Below are 25,169 nucleotides of genomic sequence, written 5' to 3'. Positions count from 1 at the left end.
TTGATGATTGAATAAGAAATCTAAGATTCAATCCCTGCCTATACAAAAAACCGATTGATATCTTGGTTTAATGATAAATAACATAATCATTAGAAGTGGACGCTATATGTTAAAACTCTATATAAAAATAGTGTGTGTTCAATCATTTTATGCATTTGAGAACTAATGATACAGTTCAATTCTAAAACCACTTAGAGTGATTTTACTTCCTTTTTTTTTTTTTTGGAATAAGAAAGGGGAAACGACTCAATACTTAGCGGAATGGAATAAGGACTTAAACTCACACGGCAACTCCAAAACTGCATACGATAGTTAGAGTCGCAAAGCGAGTTATAAATCCCTCTCCTAACACAGACCTAAGCGATGTGGGACTAGATTCGACTATAAGTATTTTTATAGGAATTGAAAGAAGTTCAACAAGTGAGCAAAGGTGGAGTTAAAGACTAAGAAAATAAAATGACTTTGGTTTGGATTTGATTCATATCAAGCTCTTGGTTTTTATTGTGGAAGATAATATAGATGTAATTGTGAATAAAATACTTATAGTGGTAAATGCGGAGAGTGATCCTAAAATGTTTGGTGAAGTTATGGCTTTAATATATGATTTTTTTTTTTTAAATGTTGTGGATGATGAAATTGACTTGATATTATCTAAAAATACCCTTAGGTTAAAAACAATGGGTTGTAAATGGGTGTTTAGATGGAAGTATAACACCAATGGGTCTAAATATTGAAATCTTTAAAGTAATGTAAGTGGCACATATGACTTGGTCACACATAATGATATAAATAAATGTCATTTTTCGCTAAAATAAATTTGTATTATAAATACAATGGAGAAATTAAAAGAATTTTATTAGTTATATTGATTAATTATTCATAAAAAGTTTAAGTCCTTAACATTTTTACCCAAAACAAGGGAAAAAAATAAACTCTATTTTTACTTTATTTTTCTTAGATTGTCTATTGAATGAGTTGATATGGATCATGTCATGTCAAATTGCTTAGGGTTTAAGGGATTTGAAACAGTTATTAAATGAGTTAGGTTTGTGTTGAGCTATGTATTCAAATACCCTTATCTCAACGCGATATACACATGAACATGACATACTAACACGAATTGCCACTTCTAAATCTAGCCACTCTATTCCAATTCTATACAAAAGCAAACTCATATGAATTGTTAATGGTAATTGGATGTTTTCAATAAAGTGACCACATAGGAACCATGGACAATGACCAATTATGACTCGAACAAACTCAGCCTCATCACACTTAAAAAAAGTAAAATAGATATAAAGGGAAAGAATGAAGAAAAACAAATTTGAAGGATGATAGAATAAAGCAAGGAATTAATCACAAAGAAAAATAGATTTGAAAGAAAAAACAAAAAACAAAATCACATAGAGGAGTAGAAAAAAAAGGAATATAAAAGAAAAAAAATAACAAAATTCTTTACTTGTCAAATAGGCATGGAAGGTTTTTTTTTTTCTCTCTTTTTAATTAGAGATCTACAAAGAGTTGAACTCTTTTTTTTTTTTTTGTGTGTAGATTTTGAAGAGATGACTTTGATGAAAATTATTGGTAGAGATACCTGAGTATTGAAGTTGAGAGAGGAAATTGAGATTGGTTATGGGATGCTTAGTGCAGTTTCAAAGATGTAACCACTAGTAGTCACCATTAAACAACCACATAAAGAGATAAATAGCCTTAAATGTTTCATATTACAAGAAATTAAAGTGTTATTATTATTTTTTTAAGGGGAAATTACACATTTATACCCCTAAATTATACTCCATTTTACACTTTGCACTGTAAACTATCGAGAGTCCAAATCTTCTGTCCTACTCTTCTTACTCCACTATATACTCCACAAATAAAAACATGCCACATGTCCATCTAATTTATTAAATACTAAATTTATGCCTTCTATTATTTCAATTACCTAAATATGATAGGTTATTTATTTTAAGAAATTGAAATAATAGAAGACATAAATTTAGCATTTAATAAATTAGATGGACGTGTAGCACGTTTTTATTTGTGGAGTATAAAGTGGAGCCAGAAAAGTGGGACAGAAGATTTGAACCCAACTATCGAAATGCACAATTGAACCCCAAAAGTTATAAATTTGTAACATACACTTTACCCACTGTCGTCTTTTTTGGGGTTAAGTCTAATGAAATTTAACATTAAAAAACCAATTTACCTCTTCCTCCGAAACCAATATAAAATTTAATGTTACATTTTGTTAGACTTAATTGAGAAAGTGACAAGGGTGAGTAAAGTGTTACATGTTTTTTTAGTTTAGGGGGTCAATTATGCATTCTTGTAGTTTAAGAGGCAATTGTAAAATATGGTATGGTTTGGGGTGGAAAAATAAAATTTTCCATAATTTTTAAAATAGAGATAAAACTTAGGTATAGTGCCTTTTTTTTTAGGGAATATGTATAATACCTTAGGTGCTATACGTGATTTCACCAATTCAATTCAACCAATAAAACACAAATAACATTGTACATAAATTTTACTTAGTAGGTAGTGAGGATGGGTTTGAGCGTGTGTGTTGGCATGGATTAATTTTGCCAACTTATTTTATTATTCAGCTTATTTTTGCTACTATTTATGGGCCTTACTGCACTTTTTGGTACTATTCATGGGTCAAACTGTACTATTTCAGTTAATTTTTACTTTTATCCACAGTATTTTCAGCAAAAAGTTTTCAGTTTCAGCAAAATAAGCAGATTCCAAATGGATACTTAATCACTACAAATATTGAACACCATAGTTAATGATGATGCATTGCCTTTCTTCTCAAAAAAAAAAAAAAAAAATCTACAAATATTGAGCACCAATACCATTACTACTAGACATCATTTGAAACTAAAAAAATTGAATTATTTAGGTTAAAATCTAAAACTGACCCTTTAAGTTTTACCTTTTGTCATCTCAGTCCTTCAAGTTTTAGTTTTGTCATTTCAGTCCTTTAAGTTTCAAATTTTGTCAATTCAGTTTTCTGTTACTCTTCAGTTAACTCCTACTGTTAACTAAACCAAAACTACACCGTTTTGATTTTTTTTTTTTAATTTTAATTTCTTAATTTTACTGAAATGAGTTAATTACAAAAAAATAAAAATAAAAAAGGGAAACACTATTCCCCTGCCCCTAAAAATCAAAAACTACATTCTTGTGAATTGAAAGTGATCAAATCCAACATCTTCAAAAAGGCTCTAGTGTTCAAAATTGCAAGATCTCAAACTTTCCAATACAAAATATGATCTTATCTATCCCATCCACATTGTGACTCCAAGAAGCAAAATAAGAAGAAGAACAAGTATGAGACTTGCTAGAATCAAATTACAGATATTCAAATAATGCATAATATGATAACAATAACATCTGAAAACACCATCGATATAAATTACTGAATTGAAAACTATATCAGCTCTAAGAACCCCTTAAATAGAATCATTTCCAAACCCCATTGTTACGGATCTGAAGCAAAAATTGGAAAGACCCAAACTGATCATGGCTTCCAACCAATAACTTTCTTAGCTCTGCTTGCATCTCCCTTAAGGTTATCAACCTTAGTAGGCCTCAAATACCTATTGTCAATCACAACATGATCTTTCCAATTCAAACCCACACCACATACCCAAACACAACCTGCAAGAACTCTTCCAAAGTGTGAGAATCTTTTGTGGCAATCTTTGATTTTTAGAGGCAGGGGAACAATGTTGTTCCCCTTAGGTTTTTTTATTTTTAAAATTAACGTATTTCAGTAATTAAGAAAAACAAAAACCAAAACGGCATCGTTTTGGTGTAGTTAGTGGCAAGACTTAGCTAAAGGAGTAACGGAGAACTAAATTGATGAAAATTGTAACTTAAAGGGTCAATTTTGAATTTTAGCCAATCATTTATTTTATTTTATTTAATTGTAACGGATGAAGTATTTCAAAATAAAAAAAAGTATTTAAATTTTTAAAAACAATTAATGATAAAAGGAATCCAAACAATGCCTAAGCCCTACTTGTGTCTCTGCTTACATCACGTGCCACGTTTGCACCTCTTATTTCTCAAAAATTCTCATTTTCCTGAACACACTCGATTCAATATATATTTTTTCCACTTTCAAAAACCAAAACAAAAGTAATTGGGTTTTCTTCTCTTTTCTTCTCTTCTCTAGGGTTTTTGGTTCGAACAAATCTGTGTATTCAAATTCAATCTCAAAGTTGGTGGAGCTGAGCTTTTCAATTCATCTCTCTCGCACCTCTTTCATTGGTATAACTCTCTCTAAATTTCTTTTATTATTTATTCGCTTTTCGTTTTCTCACTAAAAAACCACAATTTTTTATTTTTTGGTTTCAAAGCCCTAAGCTTAAAGCCTCTGTTTTTATTTTTAGTGGGAAATTCAAATTTACGAAAAAGATATGAGTTTGAACTATTTGTTTCAGGCAGAGTTGGTTGCGTTATTTTTCATTTTAAAAAAAAAATTATTTCCTTTTAGTTTAGATAATTAAGAATTTACGATTATAGCTCAATTTTTTTAAAAATTTATTTTCCTATTTTTTTTTTTGAAATTTTATCGAAAAATATGTTTTATGCTGCTGTGGTTCATTGAAAAAAACTGTATTTCATTATTAATTATTAATTATAATAATTACTATGTTTTATTCGTTTTTTTTAAATAATTATTTTTATATCATATCTATATTATTGTTATTATTATATTAAAGTGTTGGATTTGGTGGTCTCATTATTTGATTTGTCAAAAACAGTTCTCACTAAATAGCTAAAACCAGAAGAAGAGAATATAAAGTACAGGTTAAAAGAATAGTGATCATGGGGAAATGGGTATCTTTTAAAATTTAACTATAAGTATAATTACATTACAGTTGCAATAATTAGGCAAAATAGAAACCCTCTTTCTGAGTACATGTAAAACGGCTTGTAATTTATATTTAACTTTCAATGTCAGGTTTCTATGAGAATTGATACTATTATTATAACCAAATAATAATAATAATAATAATAATAATAATAATAATAATAATAATGTATATTATTATTATTATTATTATTATTATTATTATTATTATTATTATTATTATTATGAGTGTTGGATTTGGTGGTCTTATTACTTGATTTGTCAAAAATAAAATAAATTACAGGTTAAAATTGACTTGTCAAAAATAAAATAAAATTACAGGTTAAAAGTAGGAAATTGAGAGAGAAAAAAAATAGAGATAATGGAGAAGTGGTTATCTTTTAAAATCTAACTATCTATAACTACGAGTATGATGACGGTTGCAATGATTAGAAAATAGAGACTCTCTTTCTGAGTACATACAAACAGGCTTGTAATTTATATTTAAGTTTCAAATGTTGGTTTTCTATGGGAATTGTAGTGAAGTTTTTTGATTTGAGTTGAAATACAACGTTACTGGCATTCTGACTTTTTCAATATGAAAAAAAGAATGTGCATTGCGCTCGGTTTGTTGTAGTTTGCGTGTCGATAATGTTTACACGTTTGAGATGATAGACATGTGAGAGCGTTGTTTTTCTGTCTCAATGCCTCTGTCTTCATTCTCTCCTGAAGCTAGTACTTCATAACATGTAATGATTTGGATTAGAACAATTGACAATCACAAATATTGAAAGCACTGACCTTTTTCTCCTGTCTTGCATCAAGATAACTACTTCGTTCTCTGTTTCTCCTCAATTAGTTTGAAACCAAGTCTTTATATGTTCATATTACTTTGAGTTCTCTTGTTTGACATTTGCAACTGTTTCAAACCCCTACTTCTGGTGTCTGCATTCCTCGAGAGTTGAGACATTCCTTACCCCCTCCTCTTAATTTTTAGAGTTAGACGCAATCTAGAGTTAATTATGGTTATAGAGTCTTACTTATCCAAAAAAAAAAAAAATTATGGTGTCTTGTTGCTCAAATTAATTATGCTAAAATATGGGGTGGAGGGGGGTGGCTAGGTAATGAAGCTGGTGTGTAGCACTCATGGTTTTAGTGTGTGGAAGGTATTTGGGTAGGGTGGGACTGTTTTGCCAATAATGTATACTTCAAGGTGGGGGCTGGAGATAGGGTTCGCTTTTGGCATTATAGTTGGTTTTGGGAGAAGTTTTTGAAAGAGCAGTACCACGCCTTGTATTCAATAGCAGCTGATTTAGATGCTTTTGTTTTTTCTCATTTGATATATGTGGTTGAGGTTTGGGTGAGTGACATTAGACTGTCCAGTTCAATTAATCTTTCAATGATTGGGAATTAGAGTCTATTGAGTCCTTGCTAGGACCTCTCTATTCTTATATGCCAAGAATTTTACAGGCCTTGGTAGATTGAGATGGTGTGATGTTTGCTTGGAAATGGGTTGTTTCTTGTTTGATGTTAGGTATTATTATAGGACGTTGTGTGCCCCTAGGGTGGCCAGTTTTGTGTGGAGAGGCATTTGGTGCGTCAAGGCCCTGAAAAGGGTTGCTTTCTTTGCATAGACAACTTTATGGTGGAAGATCTTGACTAATGATAATCTAAGAAAAAGAGGAATCATTTTGTTAGATTGGTGCTGTTTGTGTAGGCAAAGGGGAGAGACAATGGGTCACTTGCTACTACATTACAATTTTGCTCATGCAATGTGGGGCTATGTGTTTGGGTTCTTTGGGTGATGCCAAAAACAGTGATGGACCTACTGGTTGGTTGGTGAAACTGGTTTGGTAAATGGTCTTTGGCTGTGTGGAATTTGAAACCCTTGTGTCTAATGTGGACTTTGTGGAGGGAGTGAAATTGTTGCATTTTTTAAGATGTGAAAGTATCGGAGATTCATTAGAGTGTAATGGGTCTTAGTTTTAGTAGCACTGTTCCAGAGTTCTTTCGTTTGCATGTAATTCTTGATTTATTTTTTAGGCTACCTTGTGCTCTTTTATACATTAGGTAGTTATTTAGTGATAAATCTCTTTACTTACCAATACACACACACACACACATGGATAAGCATACACAAGAAATTTCTGTTATATTAATGGACAATTTGTACTTGCAATTTGGAATTAAACGTCTACCTCTGGGATTTCTCTTAATTTGTTTTTATGCTTTTGTCAGGGTGTGGGACATCTCTGTCAGGCAGCTCAGGCTATTCAGAGGGAAGAAAAAGCTAAGACGGGTTAAGGAATGTTTTTTAGAAGTATGTTTGGACTATCATATTGAAAACACTTTTCTAATGCTTTGCTTTTTTTCCCTTCTTAGTGTGAGTTTGGATTAGTCCTTTTGTTTATTAACTTATGTAAAGCTTTTTGAAACCTTACTTTTTTCTAGGAACCACTGTACTTTTACCAAATTTCAGCAAATGAACAAATAAGCTTTCAATAAAAGCTTATCCAATTACACACTTAATTTAAGAACATAGAATTCTGATGCAAAACACTGGTAGGAAGTTAGGAAATAAAGAGTGACAACATGAACAACAGTACAAACCCTAGGCTTCACCACCTAGAATCTACCTGCAAATCATAGGCATCAGTCACCACCTAAGGGCGTTTGGCATCACCACCAAACAAAGAGAACAAAGGAGGAGACATATTCTTAACTCATCATAAAATTCTTATTCAAAATCATTTGTCTTTCACCATTACAAAAGTACCAATTAAATAGGTTTTAGGGATTATACTAATATGGAAAAAGCCTAATCAAATCCCATAAAACCCTCAACATTAAAAACTAAATTCAAAACTCAAATTCAAAAATAATTTCAAATTTAGAAACAAAATCTTAAATGGATTTGGTGCTCCCTGCATCAAATTCTTTTGTTGTATGATGGAGACGGTTATCCTGAACTTGATCTGGATTATAAAATAAACTTGGTGTACACTATATGGCAAGATCTGGATTCTACAAAACAAATTTGTATTTTCTGTCAATGATGATTTTCACTCTTCAATTTTAGTTGGTAAGATAGTACCCTATGCATGTACAATAAACTGATTTTTTTTTTTATTCATATAAAAAAGGAAGTATGTGTGCTTTCAATTTGACATGGTAGGATCTGAAACATATGTAAATCATTCTGGTTTAAATAATTAGTTTTCTAGTCTTGTAAAGATTTGTACCTCTATTTTTTTTTTTGATAAGTAATAATGGTATATATTCAAGAACACTACCTTATGCATAAAAAAGCATAGGGCAGAGAGAAAAATACAAAGGGAAAAGAGAGAGAAGAAGGAAGAAAAAAAAAAAAGATACTAATTATACAGTAGCGAGCTAAGGAACATAGGGAGAGAATCACTAGAGGTGAGTCCCCAAGCCCTAGACCAGTCAAACATAGAGCCACTAAAAGAAGCTAATAGCTAGTTATCCGAGCTATCCATGTCCTCAAAAGTCCTCTTATTTCGTTCGCTCCCTCCAAAGGCACCACATTAAGCACAATGGAGCTAAATTCCAGACACTAGACAAATGCTTTCCATGCCAATTCCACCACCCAAAAAGAGTATCCGCAACCGATCTTGGCAAGACCCAAGAGATCCCAAGAGATCTGAATACCAAACTCCACAACCGATAAGCCTTGTCACAATGAAGAAACAAATGATCCACCGTCTCCCCATTGCATCGGCATATGATGCACCAGTCAACAAAATCCAACCCTCTACCTCTCAAATTGTCATCTGTAAGGATCCTATCCCATACAGAAGTCCACACAAAGAAGGAAACACGCCGAGGAACCTTAACTTTCCAAACACATTTCCAAGGGAAAATAATGGGCAAGGGACTTCTCAACTTATAGTAAAACGATCGGATATCAAAATCCCCATTCTTTGTCAACTTCCACCTCATACGATCTCCATTCTCAGTGGGAGGTAGATTTGAACCTAAGGTACGAAGAAAACCATCCACCCCACCCATTTCCCAATCATTAGGTCTCCGAATAAAAAGAACATTCCAGCTTCTCCGTTCCTCTATCTCCAACTGCTCAAGAGAAGAGGCCACCGATGCCTCTTTATAGGAAGCAATCCCATACATCCTCGGAAAAGTCAATTGAAGAGGAGAATCCCCACACCATTGATCTGTCCAAAGCTTAACTCTATCTCCCACCCCTACCTCAAAGCGAATATTTTTGCTAAACTCCTCTCAACCCACGCAAATGCTTCTCCACAAACCACATCCATGCACCCCTCTACCTAGCTTGGAGGTTCATCCTCCCTCCCCCCCCCCCCCCCCCCAATTCTTCCCCAGATTTTAGAGCTACAACCCTTCTCCAAAACCTCGTTTCCTCAATCCCAAACCGCCATAGCCACTTCCCTAGTAAGGCTTTATTAAAAGTAGTTACTTTCCTTACTCCTAACCCACCATTTTTCAAAGGGGCACACACCTTGTCCCATCCCACCAAATGAGTCTTTGAGTCCCCCCACAAGCAATCCCTTTGCAACCTTTCAATTTTATTGGCCATGTGTAGGGATGGTAAAAAGAGATAAATAATAAGTAGGAAGACTAGATAACGTGCTTTTAAGCAACGTTAGTCTTCCACCTTTAGACAAATACATCTTCTACCAACCGGCCAACTTACGCTCAATTTTCTCCAAGATCGGATTCCAAACAGTGGGGGACTTATGGGACGCCCCCAATGGCATACCAAGATAGGTCATAGGCAAAGACCAAATCCGGCATCCCAAAATCTCTGCCAGGACATAGACATTAGGGACCTCCCCAATGGGAACCATCTCACTCTTCAGTGCATTAACCTTTAAACCTGTCACTGCCTAGAAACAAAGAAGAAGCATCTGAACATGAAGAATCTGCTCCTCATCTGCATCGCAAAACAGAATCGTATCATCCGCAAACAAAAGATGCGAGACACATTCCCCTCCACCCCGACTACCAGCAGCCCTAAACCCTCGAATCAAACCAGCCCCTTCGGCTCTTTTCATCATCTTACTGAAGACCTCCATCATAACCAGAAACAACATGGGAGATAGCGGGTCCCCTTGTCTCAAACCTCTCGAACTCCCAAAAAAATCAGCTGGAGACCCGTTAAACAAGACAGAGAATTGGACCATAGAGATGCAGGTACGGATCCACCTACACCACCTCACCCCAAATCCCATTCTCTTCAACAAATCAAGGAGCGCCTCCCAATTCACATGATCATAGGTTTTCTCAATATCTAATTTACAAATAACCCCTGGAATCTTACTTTTCACCCTACTATCAACACACTCATTAGCAATAAGAACTGAATCAAGTCTGCCACCCACAAAACTGTTCTGAGACTCAGATATCAGCCGATCCAAAACCTCTTTTAGGATGTTTGCCAACACCTTAGCCATAATCTTGTAAACACTCCCCACCAAACTAATAGGTCTAAAATCTCGAATATTGGAGGCACCATTCTTTTTGGGGATTAAAGCTATGAAAGTTGCATTAAGAGATTTTTCAAACTTACTATGTTGATAAAACTCTTCAAACACAGCTAAGACATCTCTTTCCACAACTTTCCAACAATGGTGGTAGAAAGCCAAAGAGAAACCATCAGGACCTGGAGCTTTATCTCCTTCCAATTCCTTGACCACTCGAAGAACCTCCTCCTTTTCAAACCTCCGTTCAAGCCAGTCCCTCTCCAACCCCTCTATTTGATCAAACTCCAAGCCTTCCACCAAAGGTCTCCACTCCTCTGTCTCCTTGTACAAGTTTTTAAATCCCTGTGGCATTTTCATAAGTTATAATTTAACCTGTTTTTTTTTATGCCTTTATTTTTTGCTAAAGCCAGGATTACTGTCATTTCAGAATACTAATATTTTCTTTTTGTAAGATATAGGGCTTCCCGCGTGGCATGTAAAATCTCGTTAAATAGCAGGATGAGCAACGACGAATTTAATGGACAGATCTTAGCTGAGAAATTATCGAAACTCAACAATTCGCAACAGAGCATTGAATGTATCCTGCAATGAAATTCTGATGTTTGTATCTCATTCATGCTCATAACAACTCTAATGGTTGATGGCTTTTTGTTTGTTGTATGCTGTTTGGTTATAGATTCACCATATATATAGAATTCTAATGTAATTCCAAATTTTATTTGAGGAAGTGTGACCTTTTTTTGTGTGGTAGAGTTAGCAATACCACACTTTTGAAACTGTTTGCATGCATGATTATGAAATATCTTGTTTTACTCACTGGAATTGCTTGTCTCTTTGCTATTAGATGCACCTGATACATTTCCCTTCTTTGTTGGGGTTTCGGGTTTAGATGAATATTGTGTTTTGGTTGTTACCTCTGAACTGGATCTATGTTTCAGCTAATCTCTGTTTTCTTTTTCTGCTAAAGCATGCTGCATTTACATTTGTTGTGATTTCCTATATAATATCTTGAGCATGGTTTGTTTTTGGTCTATTGGAGGCCCATAGGGACCATAGGGTCTATGGGCTTCACTATGAGAACTAACCCTTTCGTCTCTCTTAAATCCCCAGTCCCTAAAGTAGGTGGATCCCATGTCTTTTGTGTGAGGCTAAGAGTGGGTATAACCAGCTAATACCCACATTTCATGGGCATTGTTTTTGTTGAGAGTATTGTAATATTATTTTAACATGCAGTAATTCCTCATTTCAAGCCACTTATTTTATTTTTATGGGAAGCATGAATTTGTCTAACAAAATGCTTGAAAATGCTCCAAGACTACTCTATGTTTATAGCTTATAGAGATATTTCTTGAATCCTTTAGCTAACATTATGAGCGGTTTTTTTACTTAACATTAGAAAAAAAAAGTTATGATCAATTAGTTATATTATTCCTGCTAGTGCTGATCATCTAATGGAGTTTCTAACTCTCAGTTCCTTCATCATTGTCATAACTTACATAAGCTTATAGTATATTTAATACTATTTGGCTTAAATTTTTGATAAATTGCTGCACCCTGTAGTACTCATGAATAAAATATTTACAACCCACTAGGCTTTGTTTGTCTGATTGGAAATGAAGATGTTACAACCTGAGGAAGCACTAGACACATCTATGTTATATCCCAAAAGGACAAGTCAAGTTACAATTGGGCTTTGAATCGCTTATAGAGCCTAGTTTGACCCAGTAAACACCCAATGTGGAACTCAACATATGCCTGCACAATACACTTATCCAATTCAATCCACATAATCTGGGGTATCTCAATTTTCCCCGCTTAAATTCATGATGGCTTTGTCAGGTCCTATGTTGTGTTGTAGAGCCTGATGCTACTAGGAATTACTAGGTTGGGACTGATACCATTTGTTACGATCCGAGGAAGTGCAAGCCACGTGTGACCTATACTTTGTTGTAAGATACAAGGAAATAAGTTTTATGTTTTTATTGAGCCTTTTAAAATATATATAAATTGACACAATTTCTTTTGTTTCTATAAGATCTTTTAAAATATGCTGATTTTTAATACTACTCTTTTTTGCCATTTCTTGGCCTTTGTTGTTGGATAAAAGAACTATAGCGAAAGTGGAGGAAGCAGTGGGAACTTCTTTGTTTCTTTCAAATTCAAAGACGTGTCTTATGGTTTAGAACGAGTGTTCACAAGGGTGTATGGGCTGAATAATGATAGCATTAGGACATTACTCTGGGAGGAGTTATTGGGGATGATCGACTGCCGACTGGTGGGAGGCGATTTTAATGTGGTACGATGTCCTGAAGAAAGGTTGGGAGCGGAGAACATGACCGCACTAAGCTTGAGTTTTCGGGCTTCATTTATGCTAATGGTTTGTTGGATGATCACATGGAGGGAGGTATTTTCACATGGTCTAACAATCTATCATGATCCAAGATAGATTTTTGTTCACTCCGTCTATGGAGGAGCATTACTCCTAGATAGTGCAAAGATGCCTCCTGAGATTGTTATCAATCACTATTCCATTCTTTGGAGTGTGGGTTTATGCGAAGGGGACTTAGCCCATTTGGGTTTGAAAATGTGGTTAAAAGCTAATGGGTTCATTGAAAGGGTGAGGTCGTGGTGGGATCCTTATTAGTTCCTCAGTTCACTTAGCTTTTTATGTTCACCAAAAGCTAAAAGCATTCACGGGGTGACGTAGGACAAGGGGGAACAACAAAATCTGATTTAGAACACTAGGGGCAGATCTGATATAGCTTGGGTTTTGAAGAATTAGGGTTAGGTTTTGGTGGGGAATAGGCTAGAAAATAATAGGGATTATAGGGTTTTCAAAGGGGACAAGGATTTGTAGGGTTTGGGAATGAAAACAAAGGTGAAAATCAAGATTTGGGTGGCTATGAACAGTGATGTGAATAGTAACTGTGAATAGTAAAATTAAAGAAAAAAATAAATTCTACGCATTGCACCTAGACTTCCTAAGCATCACATCTAGGGTTCCTTGGCATTACACCTTGGGGAAGGTTGCATCAGGCATACCATAAAGAATGCTTCATAGCTATTAAATTTTGAAAACATTCACCATCTCAATAGAAAGCATTACAACTCTTTAAATTGAAGTCTAATACCTATTCCTATTTGAACTAGGATTTCTTTAAACCCTAATAAGACATGGACTTGGACTCCTTAGGCTTTTACTACTAAGCCCAACTAAATAACCAAACTTAAATAAAACCCAAATGAAGATCTAATGGACTGTTAGCACAACCCATTCCAGAATATCATGAAATTACAAAATTGCTCTTGATACATAAAATCTAATAAATCTATCTTCCCATTTCCTCTTGCATCAAGGGGGATTTGAAATAGAGGAATGAAGAGGAGTTTGGCAATGTGGCTAGCAGGAAGAACACATTGATGGCTACTATTCACTTGTTTGATGAGATTGGGGAGACTAGAGCTCTTGCAGAGGAGGAGAGGGTGCAACGAGAGCAGGTTACTTCAGAACTTGAAATGGCCATGTTGTTGGAGGAAATAAGCTTGAGGCAAAAGTCTTGCTCTTGCATGCTCTGGCTTAAAGGAGGGGACAATAATGCAAAGTTCTTTCACAGTTTGACAAACTCACATCATCGAAGCAATACTATAGGTCGGTTATATGTGAATGGGGAGGAGATCATAAATCAGACAGACAAAAGCATAATAGCTTTCTATTAGCAATTATTCACTGAAGATGGAGTTTGGCATCCCTTGTTGGATGAATTGCCTTTCTTTGATATTTAGGGAGAGAAGGTCGGTTGGTTGGACATTTGCTTCATTGAGGATTAGGTTTTTGATGAGGTAAAAAACATGAGTGATGATGAAGCCTTGAGACTAGATGATTTCTCAATGGCTTTCTTACAGGCTCGATGGAGCATTCTAAAGGACTTTACGAAGGTATATTGCTATTTCCATGAATATTGTACATTGGAGAAAGCATCAATGCCACATTTATTACTCTCATTCCAAGAAAACCTGGGGCCTTAGAGGTTAAGGATTCTCGAGATATTTGTCTAATCTTGGGGTCTACAAGGTCTTAGCCGAAATTTTAGCAAATAGGTTTAAGATGGTGTTGGAGGAAGTGGTGTGTAACTCTCAAAACGCTTTTGTTAAAGGAGTTGTTAAAGGAGGACAGATCTTGGATTTAGTACTTATTGTTTATGAATGTTTAGATATTAGATTGAAATCTAGTTTGTTGGGGGGTTGGGTAAGTTGAGTTTGGAGACAGATTACGATCACATGCATTGAATGTTTGATAGTAGATTGAAATCTAGTTTGTTGGGGGGGTTGTGTAAGCTGAGTTTGGAGAAAGATTACGATCACATGCATTGGAGTTTTCTTATTTACATGTTAAGACGATTGCCTTCCACCAAAAGCAATAGGTCGCAGGTTCGATTTCGGGAATCAACCTCCCCCCAAAAAAAGAAAGGTGTATGGTTGCCTACCATGACCTCTCTAGACTCTGCAAAAGTAGGAATTTTGTGCATTGGGTTCGATATTTTTTTGTATGTTAAGATAATGTGGGTTTAATCCTTGGGGGAGGAAGTGGATTTATGCATGCATCTCCACTGTTTGGTTTTGAGTTTTGGTGAACGGTAGTCCAAGTGGTTTCTTTCAAATCTCTGGGGATTGAGACGGGTATTTGTTGTCCCCGTTGATAGGTTTTTTATTTATTTTTATTTTTTGTGGTTTCAGGTATTTCTAGTCTTAAGATTAACTTGGGAAAATCCAAGATAGTTTTGGTAGGTGGTGTGTTAAATGTTGAAGCATTGGCAGGTATTTTGGGCTGTAAGGTATCTAAGCTTCTGATGATTTATTTTGGTCTTCCTTTAGGGCCAGCTTTCAAAGAGAAAACTTTGTGGAATTCAGTGATAGAGAAAGAAAACTGTGGAGTTCAGTGATAGAGAAAATGGAATGACAACTGGCTGGTTGGAAGAGCATGTACCTCTCAAAGGGAGACCAAGTGACGCTTATAAAGAGCAACTTATCCAACCCCTCAACCTACTATTAATCCTTGTTTCCCATTCCCATGGGGGTTGCTAATTGTCTAGAGAAGCTACAAAGGGATTTCTTGTGGGGCATACTTAATAATGGTTAGTTGGAGATGTGTGTGAGCCTCTTCGAATTGACGGTTTGGGGATCGAAAACGTAGTCTTGTTCAATCTGGCTCTGTTGGGGAAGTAGCTTTGGAGGTTTGCATTTGAGAGAGGCTCTTCGAAGGAGGGTGGGGGAGCTTAAATATGGAAGCTTGTGAGGAGGATGGTGCTCAAACATATCTCATGGTTTGTATGGGGTACTTTGAAGATCATCAGGAAGGGTTGGGAAGGTTTTCACTGGTTTACAAGCTTCAAGGTAGTTGGTGCTCATTGATTAAGTTTTGTCATGACTTGTTGTGTGACAGACCACCACTGAGAAATAAGTTATGCCTTTTCTTTATCTAATTAATGAAATATTAACATATTCCAAAAAAAAAGAAGGAAATCTGAAGTGATATTTAAATGCCAAGTGAAAGGTGTCACAAAGTGTTGGAAAAATTTAATAAAATGATTTTTTAGGTGATAATAACATTAGTTTTTATCATAGACGTCTAAATTCTTGGGAAGTTATGTTTGATTTTTTATTTCTTTTTAATAAAGGGTAGAAAAAATTGCTGACTAGAAATTAAAGGTAAAGAATCGGTGACATCGAATACCTTATTATTTTTAGAAACTAAATGAGTAGTGCTTAGGACGGATAATAAGGTGTGATGTGCATAATAACTAGTTTGGGATGAATGGTGATGTGTACAATTCTCTAGTCTTCCCACCTATTTTTTATCCTTGTTTACTATTCCCCAAGTGGTGGTAGCTAGACTAGAAAGGATTCAGAGGAATTTCCTTTGGGGAGCCTCTGAGGATGTTTTTAAATATCCGTTGGTTGCTTGGGAGAAGGTTTGTTTGCCTGTGGAGGATGGTGGTTTAGGGATCCAAAGGGTTGGGTTGTTTAACAAGCTTTGCTTGGTAAGTGGTTATGGCGTTTTGGGAAGGAAAGTAACAGGTTATGGCGTCAAGTTATTACAACCAAGTATGGTGAGGCTAGAGGAGGCTGGTGCACTAGAATTGTAAGAGGTACTCATGGGTGTGGGATGTGGAAGAGCATTAGAGAAGGAGCAGAGAAGTTCTTTGGATAGGTAGTGTATAATGTGGGGGAGCGTCACCGTATTAGTTTCGGGCATGATCCTTGGTGTGGGATTACTCCTTTAAGGACATTTTTCCTTATCTGTTTACTTGTTCTTTGTCTAAAGAGGCTTGGATTTTTGACCTCATCGTATCTGCCTCAGAGAGGGGAAGTAGGAGCTGGAATTTTCAATTCCGTTGAGCTCCAGAGGATTGGGAGTAGGAAAATGTTTGTTCTTTCAGTGAGTTTTTGTATTCCTATATGACGAGGGTTGAGGGGGATGATAGTTTGACTTGGAAGTTGAGTAAGAAGGGGGTGTTTGATGTGCGCTCTTACTATAAGTTGTTGTTTGGTCCTCTTAATGAGGTTTTTCATTGGGAGTGTATTTGGTGTGCAAACATGTGTCTTTCTTTTTATGGACAACAGCTAGGGATGTGATACTCACTATTGATAATCTAGTTAAGAGAGGTCAATCCTTGGTTAATAGGTGTTGTTTATGTTGTTGTGATGGGGAAACTATGGATCATCTTTTTCTCCACTGTAAGTTTTTTCATGCATTATGGGGTGTAATTTTCGAGGTATTCAGGATCCATTGGGTATTGCCAAAGATAGTTAGCTCTCTCCCCTTTGCTTGGAGAAACTGGTTTGGAAAGCATCTGTCAACCATATGGAATACGGTCCCGGCATGTTTAATGTGGTTGGTTTGGACGGAACGTAATACGCGCATCTTTGAAGACAATAAGAGAACCTTAGATCTTTTAAAAGCTCCTCTTTGGTACTTTGTTTCAGTGGGCGCATGTTTGGGGTTTATGAATTGTATTTCCATTTTTGAATTCTTACACTATTAGATTAAGTTTTTGAACTTGCTGTATTTTTTTCTTGATCAGAATGTTCACCATCGTGAACTTGATGCTTAGCATTTTTGAATAAAAAGTTTTATTACCTATCAAAAGAAAAATTATATTTAAAATTTGCCTCCTCACTTTAATTGGGCTTTAACCGGGCTAGCACCTTTTTATCGCCTCACGCCTTGGTCGAGACAAGGCTTTGGCGCCTTAAGGTAGCACTCTTGCCTTTGACCACCTTGGGATAGATTGAAAGTGATTTTTGTTTAGCTAATATTCGAGTAACAACTTGCATTTGTGGGAGTAGGAAAATTTTGGAATTGTTTGTTATGATTAATGAGTGTTTGGGTAGTAGAGTGAAAAGTCATATCACATGTGTAATTTGAAGTTTGGACTTTGAGAAAGCTTATGACCATATGAACTGGGAGACTCTACTTTATCCAAAGGAAAGGTTGGATTTGTATGTGTATCTCTATGGCTTACTTCTCAATCTTAGTGAATGGTTCCCCTTCTGGTTTATTTAGTAGTTCAAGAGGATTGAGACAAGGTGATTTGTTGTCCTCGTTGCCGTATAAACTGGTAATGGAGGTATTGAGTAGGTTGCTGAGGAGAGAGGCTTCACTAGGGGTTTTACGGTGGGCTCTAGTGCAAGAAATGAGTTGTGTATCTCTCATATCTTATTTGCCGATGATACAATTTTATTTAGCAACGCAATGTTGAATAAGTTCTTTATATTAGAATGATGCTGACTTGTTTTGAAGCCGTGACAACACTAAAAGTAAATATGAGTAAGAGTGAAATGGTTCTAGTTGGAGTGGTTGCTATTGGTAACATGACAGAGCTCGCAATCCTTTGTTGTAAGATTGGGTGTTTTCCTATGACCTATCTTGGTATGCCATTGGGGGCATTTGTGGCAAACAAAATTGAGAGATTACAAAGGATTTTATTGGGTGTTATGGGTGATGAGTTTAAATATTGGTAAGTGTGACTTGGGTGTTACGAACTAGGAAGCACTGACATGGACACGAGTACGGGTACGATACTATGACATGAGAAATTTCTGAAAAATTATAACATGAAATGGCTGGTACGACACGGATACAACACAGGTATGACACCCTAAATGAAGCGTCCGTGCTTCCTAGGTTATGAATATAGGAACCTTTAACCAAGCTCTATTGGGAAAATGATTGGCACTTTGGGATGGAAGGTACATATTATAGAGGAGTGTAGTAGTTGCAAATTATGATGAGGAATGGGGGGATTGATATCAAAACCTGTTCAAGGGACTCATGGTTGGGGCTTATGGAAAAACATTATGATGGGGTGGGACAAAACATTATGATGTAAGAGGCTATTGTTGTATTCCGTTTTGGCATGACATGTGGTGTGGGGATCTTTGAAGGAGGTATTTCCCTATCTTGAATGAGTGAGAGGTTTAAAGGGAGTGAAAACTTTGATGAACGTTCTTTTAATATGCCTTAAGGGGTCTAGTGTTGCATCTTTCCCATGGAAGAGGATTTGGTGTGTTAAGGCTCGAGGGAGGGTCTCCTTTGTATGGACAGTAAGATGGAGGAATATCCTCACGTGACAATCTCATTAAGAGACTACAGTCTACACACTAATAAGTTGGTGTTGTATGTGGCGGTGTAGCGAAGAGACAGTGCATCATCTATTGTTAAATTGCGTTGTTGCATTTGATTTGTGGAATTTCACCTTTGGATCTTTTGGGATGAATGGGTGCTATTGAGAAAGGTCATTTGGATCTTTTGGTATGAATGGGTGCTATTGAGAAAGGTCATTTGTCTGTTGCTTGGCTAGAAGAATTGGATTGGTAAACATTCCTCAAAAATTTGGAACATGATTTGAACAATATACCCATTATGTTTAATGTGGATAGTGTGGGAAACAAAATCGTTGTACGTTTGAGGATATAGGAGGTTTCAGTGTTGTTAAAAGCACGCTTAAGCTCAAAGCTTGAAGCTCGAAGCCCTAAGCTCTCAATGCTTCGCTAGGCCAAAAAAAGCTCATTTAATGAAGCACGCTTTAGGCCCACTTTTTTGAAGCTTTTTGAAGAAGGACAAAGCACTCCTAGGCGCGCTTTTTAATTTTATTGCTAAAACTATATATGAATCATCAAAACTAATTGCTTGACCTTGAAAGAAATGGACATGGACCAATGATTTACTATACAATCAATATTTTTAGGGTGTTGTATTACACATACAATTTTTTATTTATTTATGTGTCATAAGATACGGACAAGGTTAATTTACATTTCTTATGCTTTTATGTTTAAACTTTCTATGACTAGATTATTATGATATTGACCATTGATAATTGTTTTCAATTTACTATTATAAAATTTTTAAGAATTGAAATAACTTAGGTAAAATTTGAACTTACAAACATTATACAATTGACTTCCCTAATAGGTAAAATATAGAAGTTTTGAGTTATTATTATTTTTTATTATTATGTGTTATTAATATTTCTATTAGAAGTTATGAGATATTATATTTGAAAACTATGCGCTTTACTTCAATCAGACGCATGCTTTGCACTTTACTTCCCTAATAGGTAAAATATAGAAATTTTGAGTTATTATTATTTTTAATATTATATGTTATGAATATTTCTATTAGAAATTATTAGATATTATATTTGAAAACTATGTGCTTTACTTCAATTAGGTGTGCGCTTTGCGCCCAGGCTCCAAGAGGCCTATGCGCTTAAGTGCGCTTGACGCTTTTACCAATACTGGGAGGTTTGGTGACTTAATTTATAGCATTGTTTTCTAGATCTTTGTTTGACTAGTCTCGTGATTGGGGTTTTACTAATAGGAATTCCATCATTGAATTTATAGGGTATAGGGTTGTTACCCCTCTGTACATAATACTCTTCTTCAGAATTCTTTGGACTCCTTCTGTGTCATCATACATGTACATGAAGTAGTTTTCTTTCAATAAAATATTTTTTATCAAAAAAGAAATAAAATCATTAATGTTTTGGAGCTGGAAGTTGTATTTTATTGTGTTATCAACCAGTGTTTTAGAATCGGATTGGACTGGGTAGTTAAATTGATTTGTGAACTGGCCTCATTACTGGAAAATGGTTCAGCCTCTTAAACTGTTCTTCTGTTGAACTGGTCTGAACAGGTTGGTTCAGTGGCTGAACTGGATTTAAACTGATCAAAGAACTAGCAATATGGTAAATTTTTTATCAAATTGGTAATTTAATTTTTTTGTTTTTTGCTAGATTAAAGCCTTTTTAGGTGATTCAATCCTGGGACGTGAACCACCACTGTGATGGATGTGCTGGTTGGTGCCAAGGTTGTTGCTCTTTTGTTTTTTGGGCTGAATAACATGAATATCATTAACAGAAGATAGAGAACAAAAAACCCATCTCACTCCTTTATCCAAGACGGCCTAGCTAGCCTAATCAGGGATGGAGATGGGGGTGGCTCCCTATGACGTACAAGTGGCTCCCCAAGTTGCAAAGTTATGAGCCAAATAATTGGCCTGCCCTGGGTATAACAGAAATCCCACCCATAAATCTTGTACTTTGTTAATCCAAAATAACTATTATTTAATATGCACATCAAGTTAATAAATATGTTTGATGCGGATGTAAGTTGCAAAGTTATGAGCCAAATAATTGGCCTGCCTTGGGTATAACAGAAATCCCAACCATAAATCTTGTACTTTGTTAATCCAAATTTTTATTCTTTAATATGCACACATCAAGTTAATAAATATGTTTGATGTTGATGTTGTGGAAGGAATCAAATAGCCGCATTTATGAAGATGCAGAGAAATCAATAGCTCAGTTGGAGTAATTTTTGTTTTTTGGATAATTAGCAGCTCAGTTGGAATTATTGTTGATTCAAATTCTATTTAATTGGTCTCGTGTGTGGGGTCTTACAAATAGTAATTCTCTTTTAGACTTCAAATAATCACTTTACTTTTGTGCTTTTTTGTTTTTTTGTAATTCTTTTGGGTTACTTTATGTTCATTATTGTGTGCATGAAGTAATCTATTCTCTTAATAAATACCATTACTTTTAAAAAAGAGTTAAATAATATAAATTACATTATACGAAAATCTTTATAATATACATGCATATACACATACACACACACACACACACATATATATATATATATTGTTTTAGTTAATTATGGTGTATTTTTTGATAAGTAACTATGGTAAAATGTATTCTCATCAAAACAGGCTGAACTGGTGAACAGAATCCTTTTCGGTTCACGCAGAGGCTCGGATTTTAAATATTGATATAAAATATGTAATGAGATATATCTGGAATATCTTTACTATGCTGATTAACATATTGATGACGAATTATCTTGTGATTTATTTATTAGATATTTTGGTCAAATTTATGTTTATTTTAAGACATCATTTGAAATGTGTATTGTAACCATGAGTAGAATACATGTGGTATATTGATGACAAATTATCTTGTGATTTATTTATTAGATATTTTGGTCAAATTTATGTTTATTTTAAGACATCATTTGAAAGTGTATTGTAACCATGAGTAGAATACATGTGGTAGATCCTGAGTAGTTTGGAAAAAGATTCATTCATTTTGGATTATGTCAGCTGCGTATTCATACCCACGAGTTTGTGATTTATCTACTAGTTAATGGATATCAGAATATTTGCTACTAAATTGAATGGGGCTTTGCCTGCCCATGACCTCTATCTTGATAGTAGGGGCGGCTCTTGTTCATTCACTCACACGGACATTGTTTGTCTGCTACTCAAATACAAATCTATGATCTCTTTTCTTAGATAGAGAGCCTGCAGAGAGCATGTTGAGAAAAGCAGCCTTATCATTTAGTAATATCCAGGAAATGGGTTTTGAGTCCCCGTGAGTTAATTGTTTATCATTTTCCACACAAAGCTACAAGCTTTCATGATAGCTCCAATGTATTGTATAAGGCCCTTTTGAGTTTGAATGTGCATTTGCACACTTTGTGTTTAACACTAGATATGTGTTTCTTTGAAATGACAAGAAACCTATTATCTTTTCAAGAGCCACTGTAGAACAATTTTGGTTTATGTCTTATCAAACACTAGGTTGTAGGTACTTAATGTCGTGTACACTGCAGATTTCTCTATTCAGCATTTGAATACTTTCATTTCAAATGTTCAATATTTTAAGATAAATGGTTTATAAATTGATATGCATTGAAATGATTAGTTATATTTTTGCTAAAAATAGAGTTTTGTTTTCCTCTTTGATACCGTAACTTGGACATCGTGGTATGTCTTTCCTTTAAACATTTGATCAGCTTTGTCCCGTTGGTGTGTCACTCACCGGAAGAAGGCAAAACAAATTGTTGAAACATGGGATAAGCTTTTCAACTCTTCTCAGAGAGAGCAGCGTGTTTCTTTTCTGTATTTGGCTAATGACATTTTGCAAAATAGTAGGCGAAAAGGCAGTGAGTTTGTGAATGAATTTTGGAAAGTTCTTCCTGCAGCTCTCAAGCTTGTTTACGAAAATGGTGATGAGCATGGAAAGAAAGTGGTAACCAGACTGGTAAATCCTTTATTCATTATATGAATTGTCATCTCATAATTTCTTGTCTTACATATCGCATTAGGTAATAATTGAGAAGTCAGAAGTTACTATTTATATGCGTGTGTTAAGATCTCAATTGATCTTACTGAATTAGGGGATGGTTGCATATTGTGTATGTGAGTAGGTCACATCGAGGGGACCTGAACCTCTAAGAAACGGGAGGGAAGAAGATAGAACTTGAACAAATTAGACTTAGCCCTTTTTAATCCCGTTACTGAACCCTCTAAATACAGATTATTCAGTTGGTTAACAACCTAAGCAATTCAATCTAACCAACTTGTTACTAATCCATGTGATGAATTCCAATTAGTTACATGGTTAATCCAGTTGGCACAATGACTAACTCTAGTGTACATACTGTGGATAGTACAGTCAGCTACTGCACAATGCCTACAGCACCATTATCTTGCTTATTACACATTCAGCTAGTTCAGCTAGATACATACTGATACACAGGGTCCAAGCCTTGCAGTAACTCATATTGCCACTATAGCAGTGTAGCAGCCCTTAACAATGCAGCTTAACGTTCCTTATGAGCTTAAGAACAATATAGCTAACTCATAGCATTAGGGTCTTAGCAGTGCGTGTGTGTGTATTATTTATGTACGTGCATGCATGTCTATGTAATGAACTTGGGGCTTGGGTGGTTAATTTTACTTGTTATGTTATGGGTGGTGCTTTTCTTATGGTGGCATTCAACCACTTGTGGTTTGTATGTGAACTATTTCTGTTCTCCACTGAATGCCTAGGGGCTTGTTTGGTTAGAGAGCTTAAAGAACAATTTTCAGTATTTAAACATTGAGAACTGTGGGCCCAAAAAAAAAAAAAAGCTTGGTTGGAGAGTTTGACAAAGAGTCATAATTCTCAATTTAGAGTGTTTAAACACTATTTTGAGAAAACCTCAAGAGGAGTTTTCACATCATTTTGAAAACCAATACCAACTCTCTTATCAAACGGGCCTCAGTCCTCTTTATATTATTTCTTCTTCTTTTAAGAGTATGATTTTTATTAACTAGTTTTTATATATGAGATCTTCTTTCACTTGCACTGATGTAGAACTAGATATTTCCTGGTAGAACTTGTTAGGTCTCAGATCAGTCTTTCTAAAGGTCAACTGATATCCTGAAATTTGGTCTGTGGTTGTCAATTTTTAATATGAATTGATTTTATCAAAATGGTGCCAAAAAATGGTATGCAACTGATGTCTTTGACATTGATTCACACTTTGCCCTAGAGTGCTTGTGACATGGTAGCTAGAACGCTGTCCATAGTAGAAAATAAAGGGATATATATATATATATATATATATATATATATATATAATATAATATAATTATAATTATGAGTGTATTCATAAAATGAGTAGCTGAAGTGAGAATATTAAGATGGTTAAGTTGAAATACACTGAAAGATTAGATTTGAAATGGGGAAATTTGCTTAAAGATAGGGGTGACCCCTATTGATGAAAAGGTGTGGGAGAGTCGCGTGAGATGATTTGATCATGTTTAGAGGAGGGTGATTAATGTTCCTGTGAGAAAGAGTGAGTTAATTTGTTGAGGGAATAAAGGAAGACCAAAAATAACATTAGTAAGTAAAAAAGTACATGTCAATTAACTGAATTAAGGAAATAATAGAATGACTTCAGATAAGAATAGAATGGTGGAAAATAATACATGTGGCCGACTGACGCAGGACAACCAGAACAAAATTGAAACAATAACAAAATAAATGGATATAACTTAGGAGTTAGCACGTAGGCCTGGTTTGGAGTCAGCACCAAGCGGGGAAACCACTAGGAGTCAGCACCTAGGATAGACCTGGAGTCAACACCAGACCAAATAAAAGACCAAACGGCCATTTTTTTCATTCATCAAAATATCAATTGTCTTCTCCAGGACTACAATAGGTTGCTTATAAAGGATTACTAAACTCTAGTTCTAACTGGCTAGGAAACCCTAATTGCCTTATTACGAAAATAACCTTGCTTTCAAATTAAAATATTAATAGCCTAATAAACTACTAGGACCTAAAACATAAAAATACAATTGACTTGCAAATATAAATAATACTAAATAAAAATCTTCTTGCATCTCCTGCATCACCGACCCTTACTCATCTATTGAGGATCCATATCCGGGCCAAAAAAATTTAGGACTGGGGCTTGGTTGTTTC

The 25,169-nt window shown here is 35.3% G+C and overlaps 1 protein-coding gene and 1 long non-coding RNA gene across 3 annotated transcripts in view; both read left to right on the top strand.

Moving 5' to 3' along the window:
- Positions 1-4,075: 4,075 nt before the first annotated feature.
- Positions 4,076-25,169, top strand: part of LOC142609454 (uncharacterized) — a 32,729-nt gene continuing 11,635 nt past the window's right edge. Inside the window, exons 1-4 of one of the 2 annotated variants that reach the window (XM_075781035.1) lie at positions 4,076-4,281; positions 7,106-7,187; positions 10,803-10,927; positions 22,708-22,955. In XM_075781035.1, coding sequence (XP_075637150.1) covers positions 10,849-10,927; positions 22,708-22,955 — 327 coding nt within the window. In that variant the 5' untranslated portion in view covers positions 4,076-4,281; positions 7,106-7,187; positions 10,803-10,848. The remainder of the gene's footprint in view (positions 4,282-7,105; positions 7,188-10,802; positions 10,928-22,707; positions 22,956-25,169) is intronic. The other variant, XM_075781034.1, reaches the window with a different exon arrangement.
- Positions 10,934-20,760, top strand: LOC142609455 (uncharacterized). Its single transcript, XR_012839611.1, has 2 exons — positions 10,934-19,145; positions 19,188-20,760. It is a non-coding gene; the product is annotated as an uncharacterized LOC142609455 (long non-coding RNA).

Source organism: Castanea sativa, chromosome 9 (assembly GCF_040712315.1).
Source record: "Castanea sativa cultivar Marrone di Chiusa Pesio chromosome 9, ASM4071231v1".
Taxonomy (NCBI): domain Eukaryota; kingdom Viridiplantae; phylum Streptophyta; class Magnoliopsida; order Fagales; family Fagaceae; genus Castanea; species Castanea sativa.
This window is presented reverse-complemented; position numbering and strand designations above follow the sequence as displayed.